The 12434-nt window shown below is 48.6% G+C and overlaps 1 protein-coding gene across 3 annotated transcripts in view; it reads left to right on the top strand.

Moving 5' to 3' along the window:
- The first annotated feature begins 3131 nt into the window (after positions 1-3131).
- Positions 3132-12434, top strand: part of Memo1 (mediator of cell motility 1) — a 114790-nt gene continuing 105487 nt past the window's right edge. The window contains exons 1-2 of one of the 3 annotated variants that reach the window (XM_052746246.1): positions 3132-3258; positions 4057-4134. In XM_052746246.1, coding sequence (XP_052602206.1) covers positions 4074-4134 — 61 coding nt within the window. In that variant the 5' untranslated portion in view covers positions 3132-3258; positions 4057-4073. Of the gene's footprint in view, positions 3259-3704; positions 4135-12434 lie in introns of those variants that run through there. The other 2 variants (XM_052746250.1, XM_052746247.1) reach the window with 2 other exon arrangements.

Below are 12434 nucleotides of genomic sequence, written 5' to 3'. Positions count from 1 at the left end.
TAGACCTGATTGGCCTCAAACTCACAGAGATCCTTCTGCCTCTGCCCTGAGTGCTGCAATTAAAGAATTTCATTATGACTAATGTAGAAGTGTAGTTTCCATTTGTATCTGCAGATCCAGGGTCTGGAGAGATGACTCAGCAGTTAAGAGCACTCAGAGGATCTGGGTTTGATTCCCAGCACCCACGTAGGATCTGAAGCTTCTGGACTCTGCAGGCACCCACATCCACATGTGCTACAAAGATTAAAAATAAACTTACTGGGTTGGGGAGATGGCTCAGTCTGTAAATTGCTTGCTGTGGAAGCATGAAGGTCTGAGTTGAGATACTCCACATCATGTAAAATGACAGTGTCTCCTATAATCCTAAGGCTGAGGCGGCAGAGGAGGCTCCTAGGAGCTTGCCTGGTCCATCTGGTCTAAGCAAGTAAACTCTAGTTGGGGTGAGAGACCTTGTCTTAAAGGTGAGCCAGCTGGGTGGAGTGACAAATGCCTTTAATCCCAACATTGGAAGGTAGAGGCAGGCAGATCTCAGGGGTGCAGAACAGCCAGGGCTAGAAAGACCCTGTCTCAAAACAAAACAAATACACGTCTTTGTTTTGTTTTTTCGAGATAGAGTTTCTCTGTGTAGCTTTGGAGCCTTTCCTGGAACTCACTCTGTAGACCAGGTTGGCCTCTAACTCACAGAGATCTGCCTGCCTCTGCCTCCTGAGCGCTAGGATTGAAGGTGTGTACCACCACCGCCCGGCCAAATACAAGTGTTCTAATGATGGGTACTGTTGCTGTTTCTAGGTTACTACAGCAAAGACCAGAAATACTGTTTTGGAAGCTATCTGCACTAGTGTTAGGTTCTGGGACGGTGTTTCTATTCTGTGCTTCATATGGAGTATTAACTTTCTCATTGCCCTCTACTATGAATAACATTTATAGAATGTCATAACCCAAATCACTAGTGTACATAACTGAAATTGTTGATAACTATGTATTAAAATATAAATAAAAATGAAAATTATATAATATTTGTAATAAACTTCTTGAGTATGAAGTTAGTATTTGAGGGAGGTGGAAGTGAATAGGTTCAACTGACTTCTTTCAAGAGGCTATAAGCTGAGTGTGCTTGTACTCCCAGAACTAGGGAAGTAGAGGCATGTGGGTTCCCAGCAAGTTCAAGGCCAGCCTGGTGTGCATACTCAGGTCTATGCCAGTCGGGTATATAGGAAGATCTGTATCAAAACAGCTGCTGTGGTGGCACTTGACTTGCCATTTGTCCCTCCAAAGGCAGAGGCAGGTGGATCTCTGAGGACAGCCAGGTTTACACTGGGTGTTCCATCCAGGCCAGTCGGGGTTACATAGTGAAACTTGGTCTTAGAAGAGAAATTGTCTGTTGTAGAATATTATTTTAAGGTGTGTTACATTTGTTTGTGCTGTGGAACATTTGTTTAATGATGCAAAGATGTGTTGCATTCTTTTATGTTGCATTTGTTTAACTCTGTGAAGTGTGTTACTGTGCCTGTCTAAAACACCTGATGGTCTAGTAAAGAGATGAACAGCGGCTAGTAGCGAGGCAGGAGAGAGGATAGGTGGGGCTGGCAGGCAGAGAGAATGAATAGAAGGAGAAATCTGGGAGGAAGAAAGAAGAAAGAGCAAGAGAACAAAGAGAGGGGGATGCTAGGGGACAGCCACCCAGCCACCCAGCCAGCCACAGAGTAAGAGTGAAAGTAAGATTACAGAAGTAAGAAAAGGAAAAAGTCCAGAGGCAAAAGGTAGATGGGATAAATATAAGTTAAGAAAAGCTGGTAAGAAACAAGCCAAGCTAAGGTCAAGCGTTTATAATTAAGAATAAGCCTCCGTGTGTGATTTATTTGGGAGCCGGGTGGCAGGGCCCCCAAAAGAGCAAAAACGACCATCAACAAAATTTATACTTGAAAGCATTCTAGAGATCTTTAAAAACATTTAATTACATATTGGTGTGGGGTATGTGCACGTAATCGTAGGTGCCTGTGGAGGCCAGAAGAGGGCATCAGATCACCCTGGAGCTGTCCAATGTGGGTGCTGTGACTCAACTTAGGTCCACTGCAACAGCAGTACATTTTTTTTAAAACTTCTGAGCCATTTCTTCAGCCCAAGAACTTGCATTTTATTTGTCAGTGTGGTCTTTGCTAAGTTTGATAAGCGACACAAGCTCTTGGAGAAAGAAGCAATCTACCTTCTATTTTTTCGTCACTGAAATTAACCACAGAGCTATCCTCATAATACTTGAGAACTTGGCAAAAACACTCAACCAAACAAAAAGTATATTGTTATGGCGTTAAGGAACACCGCATTTGGGTATTAGGCAGCTAAACATCTACTTTGGATCTAGTTTTATGTGAAACTAAGATATACCCGTTGTATGATTTGGGCCCCAAATATTTTCTGGGAGATGGGCAACTATTACACTTTCTAGTTTTGGAATCCTGCACTTCAAAGCCAAAACCACTTCCATGTTTGATTCTACCCAACTTGGAATTCTTTGCTGACGACCCTTAGTGGAATACTGGGATTTAATAAGGTAAGTGAAGGGTGACATTTGTAGTACGCCTTATACCATGTCCGGCTCTTCGCAAGCATTAATTCATCATAATCCCAGGTACCCCTCCTTGCCGAATGTCACCCCCCCCGCCCCATTTTACACAGTAGGAAGTAACGGAGACAATCTTTGCCACACTGCAGTTACAGCTAAGATACAATTAGTAAACATAACTGTGTCAAAGCCACTATTAGGAGGGAGGGAACGAGCCTGGGAAGCGAAGGCTGCATTCTTACAGCCTCCCCTCCCCGGTACGCTCCGCCGCGCTCCCGGTTCCTACAAATGAAACTTCCCAGCGCGGCCCTGGAACTTGCATTCCCGGGCGACACCCCCGAGGGTGGGAATCCACCAACGACGCCCCGTGGCCGGGGGTGGGTGGGGGTGGGGGAACCCCGACTGGACTCCGGCGGGCAGCGACCGCGTGTGCATGCTGAGCCGGCGGCGCGCGGGGACAAGCCAGGCGGAGGCCGGGGGTGGGGTTGGGTGGGGGGGGGGGGGGGGAGGGAGGGAAGGGGTTCTCCCCGCCTCGCGGCTGCGTCCTGCGCCCCGCGCCCTGCCTCCTTCCCTCCCCCCCCTCCCCAAGCTCTGCTGGCGCTAAACCCCGGAGAGCGGAGCGTGCACGCTGAGCCTCCTCGGAGGGCCCGGCCGCGGCGCTGGGCATGCTCAGTGGGCCGGCCCCGGTAGAGCGGAGAGTAAGGACGCGTGGGCTTCCCGGGTTCTGCCTTCCCCGGGTTCAGGCCCCGGCCCCGGCCCCGGGCTGTAGGGAGGGGGTTGGCGGCGGGGTGCGGGTGGGGTGGTGGGGGATGATGAAGATGATGGTGGTGGTAGTGGTGGCGGTGGTGGCACCGATCGCCGCCACCTCGCCCGCGGCCGCCCGACCCCGCTTCCGCCGTTGAGCGCGCCGCACGGCGGGCGGGGCGGGGGGGTGGGGAGGGCGCGGGGCGGGGCCGAGCGGGCGCGCGGCCGGCGGGCGGGGGCCTGGCGGTGGGGGCGGGGCGGGGCGGGGCGGGGCGGGTGGGGGAGGGCGCGGAGTCACGGGGGTGGGGTCAGCGGGGAGGCTCGCAAGGCCGCGCGCGGCGGGGCGGGCCGGGGGGCGGCTCGCGGAAGCAGCCCGGTCAGGGCCGCAGCAGCAGCGGCGGCGGCGGCGTTGTCGTCGTCGTCGTCGGCGGCGGCGGCGGCGGCGGCGGCGACTCCGCGGCCGGGCGGCTCGGGCGAAGCCGCCGTGGGCCTTATCTTCCGGCGGCCGGCGGAGTTTGTGCTGATCGTTCCCGCCGCCCGCCCCGGCTGCCATCTCCTCCTCTTCCTCCCTCTCCTCCTCCTCCTCCTCCTCCTCCTCCTCCTCCTGGGCCGGGCCGGTCCCCTCCCCGCGGCCGCCTCCTCCTGGGCTGGGCCCGCGGCGTCTCGTCCCCTCGCGGAGCCGCCGCCGCCGCCGCTGCTGCCGCCGCCGCCGCCGCCGCCGCCTCCTCCTCATTCATCCTCGTGCACCATAGGCGGCACAGGCACCAAGATGTCCAACCGAGTGGTCTGCCGGGAAGCCAGCCACGCCGGGAGCTGGTACACCGCCTCAGGTAGGGAGCCGGGCCGGGCCGGGTCGGGTCGGGTCGGGTGGCCGAGCCGGGCGGGCGGGGACGCGGGCGGAGGGCGGCGGGCGGCGGGCGCGGACCGCGTGCCGGAGGGAGCGGGCCGGGCCGCGCCGCCGCCTCCTCCATCCCGGCGCTCGGGCCGGCCGCCTGGCGCCCGCGGAGTTGGGCGAGGAGTTGCCGGGCCGCGCCGAGCCGAAGCCCGGGGCGAGCCGGGTCGAGCCGGGTCCCGGCCGGGGCGAGCGCGGGCTGCGGGGCTCCGGAGGACGGCCGCTAGCCGCGGGGAAGGACGGAGCCGGTGCGGTCCTCGTGCCAGGGGCCGGCCGAGAGGACCGCAGCCTTTGCCCTCACCCTCGAGGCACCCCGCGCCCCTGCAAGGAGTGACAAGCAGTACTTTTCTCCCCCACTTCATGTTGCCACTCTCGGTCTCGCTGGGAAGAGCTGTCAGCCCAGGGCCTCTAGGGGATTTGTCGCTTTGTATGTGGAGGCTCGGGCAGAGGTGCTGCCAGGCAGGGGCTCTGGGTGGCCTCCTAGCTCTTTTGTCAGTGTTTGCATTGTTAACTGTCATCCAGGGGCAGCTGGAGATGGCATCAGCACTTTTCCCCCCCAGCAACCTCTTCAGTACCCGGCGCTCAGCACCGAGTGCTGGACGACCTGTCCGGTTAGCTTACGTTTTGAGAGAATTCTGCCTTCTTGTCTGCACTCTCTTAAAAAAAAAAGCAAAACAAAAAACCATGTGGAGTTTTTTAGGTAAGAAAAGGCTAGGGCCGTTTTCCCTTTAGTACACAACTCTCAATGAGGATTGCCTTTTGAGATGATTTTCAGGGGTCACATTTTCTGGTATGGTAACAAAGAAAAGTTCCTCCGTGATGACTTCTGGTCTCTAGTCTATATAGGTTTATCAACAACTGGCCCTGAACTTCATGTTGTCTTTTTCGAGTACTAGGGTTGGATAGTGACACGATTTTTTTTTTTTTTTTTTGGGAAAGTTTGAAAGGCAGTGGTTTTCTTTGAGATTGTTCAACCAGCTTCTGAAAGTGCATGCACCTTACTGGTTCACAGGGGATTCTCCCTACTAAGACACAAAAGAATTGCACTTGGGTTTGGAGCTCCTGCTAACAGGTAGCTGTAGTTTTTGCATTAGATAAGTATGTATGACATTTGATGCCCCTACAGTGTGGTTCCCTTCATGATCCCGAAGTACTTCATACTTTTAATCAGTTCTCACAACCTGAAAATGTCAGTTAAGCTATTCTTGTGTCAGTATATGGGGAAACAGAGAGATTTAGTGCTGCACCCAAGACTAGGAGAGTGGTAAAACAGGAATCGAACAAGCCTTGGGATCTCTGGCTCCTCCTGAGTGTGCCCTTTTTAAATCAATGCACTATTAATATTATTCATTGTTAAACAGCAGGCTTATAAATAAGTGCCCCCCCCCACACACTCCAGTATGTTTTGGAGAATTAGAAAGTCACATTTTTCATATTATGGCTATCTTTGGCATTTATTCATTGTGGCTTTTCTATACTTCTGTTTTTCCAGACAGGGTTTCTCCGTGTAGCCCGAGCTGAGTTCTGCAGACCAGGCTGGCCTCAAATTCACAGAGATCTGCCTGCCTCTGCTTCCCAAATTCTGGGATTTACGGTGTGCACCACCGCCCAGTTTACATTTGTTACAAATGTTTTAAACTTTTGTTGTAGCTTACATTAGAATCTGGGCAAATATTCTGGAGAAAAATTTTTAGATTGTTAAACATTTATATGGGTAGTAAAATTGGACACAGTTGACACTTGGTTTTAGAATTCCTTAGTGTTCAAAACACAGGATGTAGCCTTTAATCTGGTTCAAAAAAATCCTGATTATAGATACTTAGTAGTAGTAAATAAACCTGGACTATTTCCTTAGAAGTGTTGATATAGCTAATTCTATTCTTTTCTAAAATTTGGGTGGACTGCATAATACCTTACTGGAATTCAGATGTATGATTTTTTTTTTGAGGGGTATGAGACTTTTTAAATTTGACTAATAGTGAGGAAATTAAGGGAAAACTTAAAACAGTTTAGTTTTAAAAGCTTAGTTTGTATCCTAAAAACAAATGAAGCAAAATTATAGGTATGTAATGTACGGTTGGTCTGATAACTTGAACCTGTAGTGTTAAGCTAGTGTCCCGATGCTGAAATAATGACCTACCCGTTGGGAGGTTTTATCTGTACTCTGCTGTTGTTTCTCTAGTCAGCTAGTCCATAACCAACTGAGAAGTTTACTGGGTGGGGGTGGGTGGTGGTGGGTGGGGTGGGGTGGCCGCGGTAGCGGCAAACGCCTTTAATTCCAGCACTCAGGAGATCGAGGCTGAGGCCGAGGCAGGCAGATCTCAGTGAGTTTGAGGCTGGCCTAGTCTAGAGTTCCAGAGCAACCAGGACTGTTGTTAGACAGAGAAAGCCTGTCTTGAAAAACCAAAAAAAAAGAACTGAAGAATTTAATCCCACTTGAGAGGCCGAGGCAGGCCGATCTCTGGTCTACAGATTGAGTTGCAGGATAGCCAAGGTTATGCAGAGAAACCTTGTCTCAAAAAACAAAAGAAACAAACCAAAAGAACTGAGGAAATATGTGTTTGTTGATTGTCATTTTGTGTCTTGTCTAGTAGTCAGGTTGTACATATAGAATGAAAGTATTCAGTTATTGAGAGAAGAGTAAAACCACATGGGCTTCAGTTAACTAGCTATTTTAGACAAAAAAAAAAGTTGTCCACTTATCACATACATTCATACACATGTGTCTTTTATCTTATTTACAGTTTGTTATATGTTGTAAAATCCATTGACTGAGGGGTGTAAACTGATGCCTGCCTTCCATGAATTTCGCGTTTGTTTGAAGTACATTATAACTCAGAGCATCAACTAAATATCTGTTAAATTGAGATAGTGTATTTAGAAATTCTGAGGAGGGTGGAGTTATGCAGAGGTAAGATTTGAATGTGTTCTGAAGGAAGAATATTTAGTCAAGTCAGGAGCAGAAGGAAAGAACACTGGGTTGGGAAGCAGCACACATGTGCAGAAGCAGGTCGGTGTATGTAGTCAGGTCTTAGGGTTCAGTTTGAAAGCCTGGGATAGTGGATTGGAGCTGGAGATGCTTGTGCATGTTAGGCACTATAGGGATTGTACTTGTTTGGCATGGAGCACCTATGGAGATTTTCGAGTAGGGTATTAATACGGTGCAGGTATCATTTTAGGAAACCTAATCTCATAGGAAGGTTAATCCTCATTTCCTTACCAACAAGGACCAGCAAACTAACTATGGCTCACATCCCACATGCACCCCTGTAAACCTTAAAAAAAAAAGTTCATTAGCTAAATTGTATTTTTAAAAAGATTCATTTTTATTATATTTAATTATCTGTGTGTCTGTGAGTGCAAGTGCCCTCTGAGGCTAAAGGGATTGAATCCCTACTGGAGCTGGATGTTTTATCTTTTAAGTGATTGCTTAAAAAACAAAAAGAAGAGAGCCAGGTGTGGCAGAGGCAGTTAGATCTCTGTGAGTCCTAGGCCAGCCTGGTTTACATATTGAGTTCCTGGAAAGTCAGGGCTGCACAGAGACCCTGTCTTAAAACAAACTAGAGTAAGATTGTATGTGGAACTAAAGCTGAAATTTTACTATTTGGCCCTTTATAAAAAGAAAATCTGCTTACTCTAGGGTAGGTTAATAGGTAGTTAGTGTGACTGGCATTTATTTTATTTTATTGTTCTTATTTTTTGATTTGGTTTTTCTTTTTTTTTTCCCCCAGACAGGGTTTCTCTGTGTAGCTTTGCACCTTTCCTGGAACTCACTTGGTAGTCCAGGCTGGCCTCGAACTCACAGAGATCCGCCTGCCTCTGCCTCCCAAGTGCTGGGATTAAAGGCGTGCGCCACCACCGCCCGGCCTGATTTGGTTTTTCAAGATAGGGTTTCTCTGTATTTCTGGCTGCCTGGTAGACCAGGCTGGCCTGGAACTCAGAGATCCCTCTGCCTCTGCCTTCCAAGTGCTGGGATTAAAGGCAACAGTATTTTGTATATAGTTTTTCTTCCGGTAAGGTGTGGCTCTCCCCCCAACTCCCCCCCATTTGAGACAGGTTCTTTTTGTAGTCCTCATTGTCTTAGAACTTACTGTGTAGACCAGGCTAGTCCAGAAGCTTCACAGGGTTCTCCTGCCTCTGTCTTCTGAGCACTGGGATCCACACCCATCTGGGTATAGCAGTTGCTTTCTTGTCTTGTGTCTTACAGCTGCTGTCGGGACAGTCAACATTTTCTACTAGCTAGACTTCTTCTTGTCTAGCCTTGTCCTTTAATCCCACCTCTACATTGCTTCCGGAATAATCACTTCCTTTGATCATGTCCTCGCACATCCATGGTGTCTTTTGGAGGAGGTTGAAGTCTTTTCACTCCTCCTCTTCTTTCCCTGTCTTGACAGCTCGCCCCATTCTGGCCCATCTTGGTGTTACTAGCCTCAAGCAACGTTTAGCAGCTGTTCATTGTTTCCTGAAATATAGCATGCTGTTTCTTATCTCTGTGCCTTTTGCTCAGACTGCTCCCTCTGTGGAAATGTCCTTAACAGGATAGTTCCTGCTCATCCTTTAGGGGTGTTCACACCTCGCAGAGGTCTGCTTTATGCCTTGCCTTGTTTGGTAAGTTTGTGTCCCTGTAGCGCCAAGGGTGTGTCTTTGTACTTTTCTCTTATTATTATGGATAAGGTTATTGACTCCTTAAAGCTAGGAAGTCCTTTTATTATTTTTTGATACTGCAAATAACCTAGCATAGTTTTTTAATTTAATTATTGCATTTCATTTAGTTTGTATACAGGTGTGTGCATGTGTGTAGGCATGTGGGGAGAGCAGAGGTCAACTTGTGGGAGTTCTTTCTTTCTACCATGTGTGTCCTGGGAACCAAACTCAAGTTGACAAATTTGGCTGTACCTTTCCCTGCTGAGCCAGGTCAGTGGCCTGACACACAGGTTTTTACATCGATTCTCAGCAAGCCTCTACACAAATGAGTGTTAAAAGTGCTTGGTGTATAATAGATGTGATATTTAACGTTGATTGTCAACTTGACAGGATCTAGACTCACTGAAGAGACAAGCCTTTGGGCATGTCCTTGAAAGATTACCTAGGGTGGGTTCCTTGAAGTGGGAAGAGCCTCCCTAAATGTGGGCTGCCCCATGCTGGAGTTCTGTGCAGCATGAAAGGGAGAGTGCCAAGTGCCTGCTATTGCTCTCTGCCTTCTGATGGGGATGGAATGTGAGCAGCTGCCTCCAGCTCCTGCCTCCAGCTTTCCTGGCTCTGATAAAGTGTCCGCACAACTGTGAGCTAAAATAAACTCTTTAAATTGTTCTTGTAAGGTATTTTGTCACAGTAACAAGAAAAGTAACTAATAGAGTGGGTAATTAGCAAGTAGTGAGTATTGGCAATAGATGTGTTCAGAGAGATACTCATGTGTCAGTTCTAAAGAGCAGTGAAAATGACAGAGGACTGGCCAGGGGCTCGAGCATAATGAAGGGGGAAGGAAAGAATTAGAACTCTCGATAGCAGTTGTGGACCGGTTTAATGTTAAATGTAAAAAAAGTTGACTGGGCATGGTGGCGCACTCTGGGAAGCAGAGGCAGGTGGATCTCTGTGTTTGAGGCCAGCCTGGGTGGTGTGAGGAACCCATCAGAGCAGCTGGTGCCAGCATGGAGCAGATGGGTGTATTCCAGATTGCTGGAAAGGGCCCTGTGCAGCCTGCCTCACCCCCTGGTCCACAGAGGGAGTTCCAGAACAATCAGCTACACAGTGAGACCTTGTCTCAAACACCTCCCCCAAGTGTGTGACATATGTGAAGAAAAATAGAATGGTATATCGCTAGGTGAGTGTTCTCAAACACACCCACTCCTCTAACCTGCATCCAGCACATGAAACATTAGTTTACCTATGCTCCTTACATTCTTATAGCATGTTCATTGAGTTTCTTTTTTTTTTTTTTTGACTTGAAACTTTATTTCCTGACTGGGAGCCCCTTACAAAGGAGCCAGTGGACCAGGGGTGAGGCAGGTTGCACAGGGCCCGTTCCAGCAATCTGGAATACACCCATCTGCTTGCTCCATGCTGGCACCAGCTGCTCTGATGGGTTCCTCACACTAGACCCATGCTCTGCCCTGGCACCAACTGTTCTGATGGATTCCTCATACTTTGGGTCTAAGGAGTTCTGTCATTAGCACAAGGACTGCCTGGGCTAGAAACAAGTGGGGTTCACCTTACTGTTCTGCTGGGGCCCTGTTCTGCAAGTAAACACCATTGACCTTGCTGGCCCAGGGCCCAGCTCCGATGATGGGGCTCCCAGTATGGTAGTACAGCTCTAGCAGACATGGGAAGAGCATAGCCAGCCCTCTAGTCCATCTAGTGTCTTGGCTCTTGGGACATGACTATCAGCCAGAAAGCAGCTTCAAATCCAGCTTTGGACACTGCTCCCCTAGTGAGTCCTTGTCCTTACCGTGCCCTGGGCATGACAGAAACAGCCCAGTGGCAGTGGCAGGTGGTGTTCTAAGGGAGGGAAGGCCTTCCCAGGATGGTAATGAGGATGCCACAAGGGTGAGGTCACAAGTCCAGGGAGAGAGGACAAGGAGGCTCTAAGTGGTCAGTGAGTCACAAGCAGATAGCCTCATTTCATACTCAACCTGAGCACTCCCACCCCAAGTCCTGAGCCTGCTTCAACTCAGGAGGCGAACTCTTCTTGTCTTTGAGGGTGGAGAAAGAGAGTCTGCTACCAAAAGAGGTAGCAGGGGCCTCAATGGGGGCCTGGTGAGCTTGAGCCATCTGAAGGCCACCACAGGATGAAGATTAGACCCAAGTCAGGATAATACCCAGGAGAAGGACAGAAGGTCAGCTGGGTCTTCATGAAGGCTCCAACACTGATGTACTTCATTGAAATTCTTCTGCTTAACTTGGCTTTTGTGAGATAAATTCATTCTCATTACTGCAGTAAGTGAATATGCCTTGTTTTATCCATTCTATTACTGGTGGGCATTTCATTTTTAAGTAGTTTTTCTGCTGTATATGTTTTTATCTTTTATATTTGTTTTGGGTGGATGTATTTGTGACTTTCCTGGTTATGGAATTGAGAGAATTACTAGGCTATGATGTAGTCATACTGTTTTACTAGAACCTTCTGAAGCAAATTTGCACATCAGAATTGCATGAGAGTTTGTTGTTCTACATGCTTGTATTTGTGCTATGTTGTGGAATAGAATAATTATTTAACTGTGTAAAGATGTGTTGCAGAATAATTGTTTAACTATGTAAAGGTGTGTTGCTCTTGTTTGTGTTGCATAAAGATGTGTTACTGTTTTCACCTTGCCTGCCTAAGGCACTGATTGGTCTAATAAAGCTGAACTGCCAATAGCTAGGCAGAGGAGGGGCTGCTGGGCAGAGTGAAAAGGGGAAGCAGGAAAGCAAGATAGACAGTACATAGATGAGGTAAACGAGCCTCAGGGCAGAACTTAGATTATTAGAAATGTGCTAATTTAAGTTAGAAAAAGAGCTAGCTAGAAAAAAGCCTAAGCTAAGGCCAAGCATTCATAATTAACAATAAGTCTCCATGTCATGATTTGGGGGCTGTTGGTCCAAGAAAGCCTGCTCCAGTGCTGGCTAGTTTAATGCCAACTTGACCCAGGCTAGAGTCCTTGGAAAGATGGGAACCTCAATTGAGAAATGCCTCTCTAAGACTTGGCTGTAGGCAAAAAACATAGGGCAGTTTTAATGTGGGTGGTGCCATTCCTGGACTGATAGTCCTAAATTCTATAAGGTAGCAGGCTGAGCAAGTCATGGGGAGAAAGTCAGTAAGCAGCACCCCTCTATGGCCTCTATCAATTCCTGCCCTGCTTGAGTTCCTGCCTTGGCTTCTCTCAGTGGACCACAGTCATAATTGAGGATATGTAAGCCAATCAACTCCAAGTTGCTTTTGGTGGTGGTGTTCCATCATAGCAATAGTACCCTAAGACAGTACTGTTGGTCTTTTTATTTTCTGTGTTTTCTTTTTCTTTTCTTTTCTTTTTTCTTTTTTTTTCAAGACAGAGTAGCTTTGGCTGTCCTGGAACTCACTCTGTAGGCCAGGGTAGCCTCTGTGGAGGCCCACAAAGGTTCCTAGTGAGATCTGAGCTTGCTTTACCCAACAGAGCTGACTAGAGTTGACCACGTGTGTGGTTACTAGATGATTGGAAGGGTTGGCACTTGGCTGTCCTAGGGGGAGGTCTTTGCTCCACCCCTTGGCATTCCTATAAATAGCCC

Source organism: Peromyscus californicus, unplaced genomic scaffold (genome assembly GCF_007827085.1).
Source record: "Peromyscus californicus insignis strain IS unplaced genomic scaffold, ASM782708v3 Scaffold_1__1_contigs__length_55948999, whole genome shotgun sequence".
NCBI lineage: Eukaryota > Metazoa > Chordata > Mammalia > Rodentia > Cricetidae > Peromyscus > Peromyscus californicus.
Note: the sequence above shows the minus strand (reverse complement) of the source record. Positions and strands in the feature narration are given on the sequence as shown.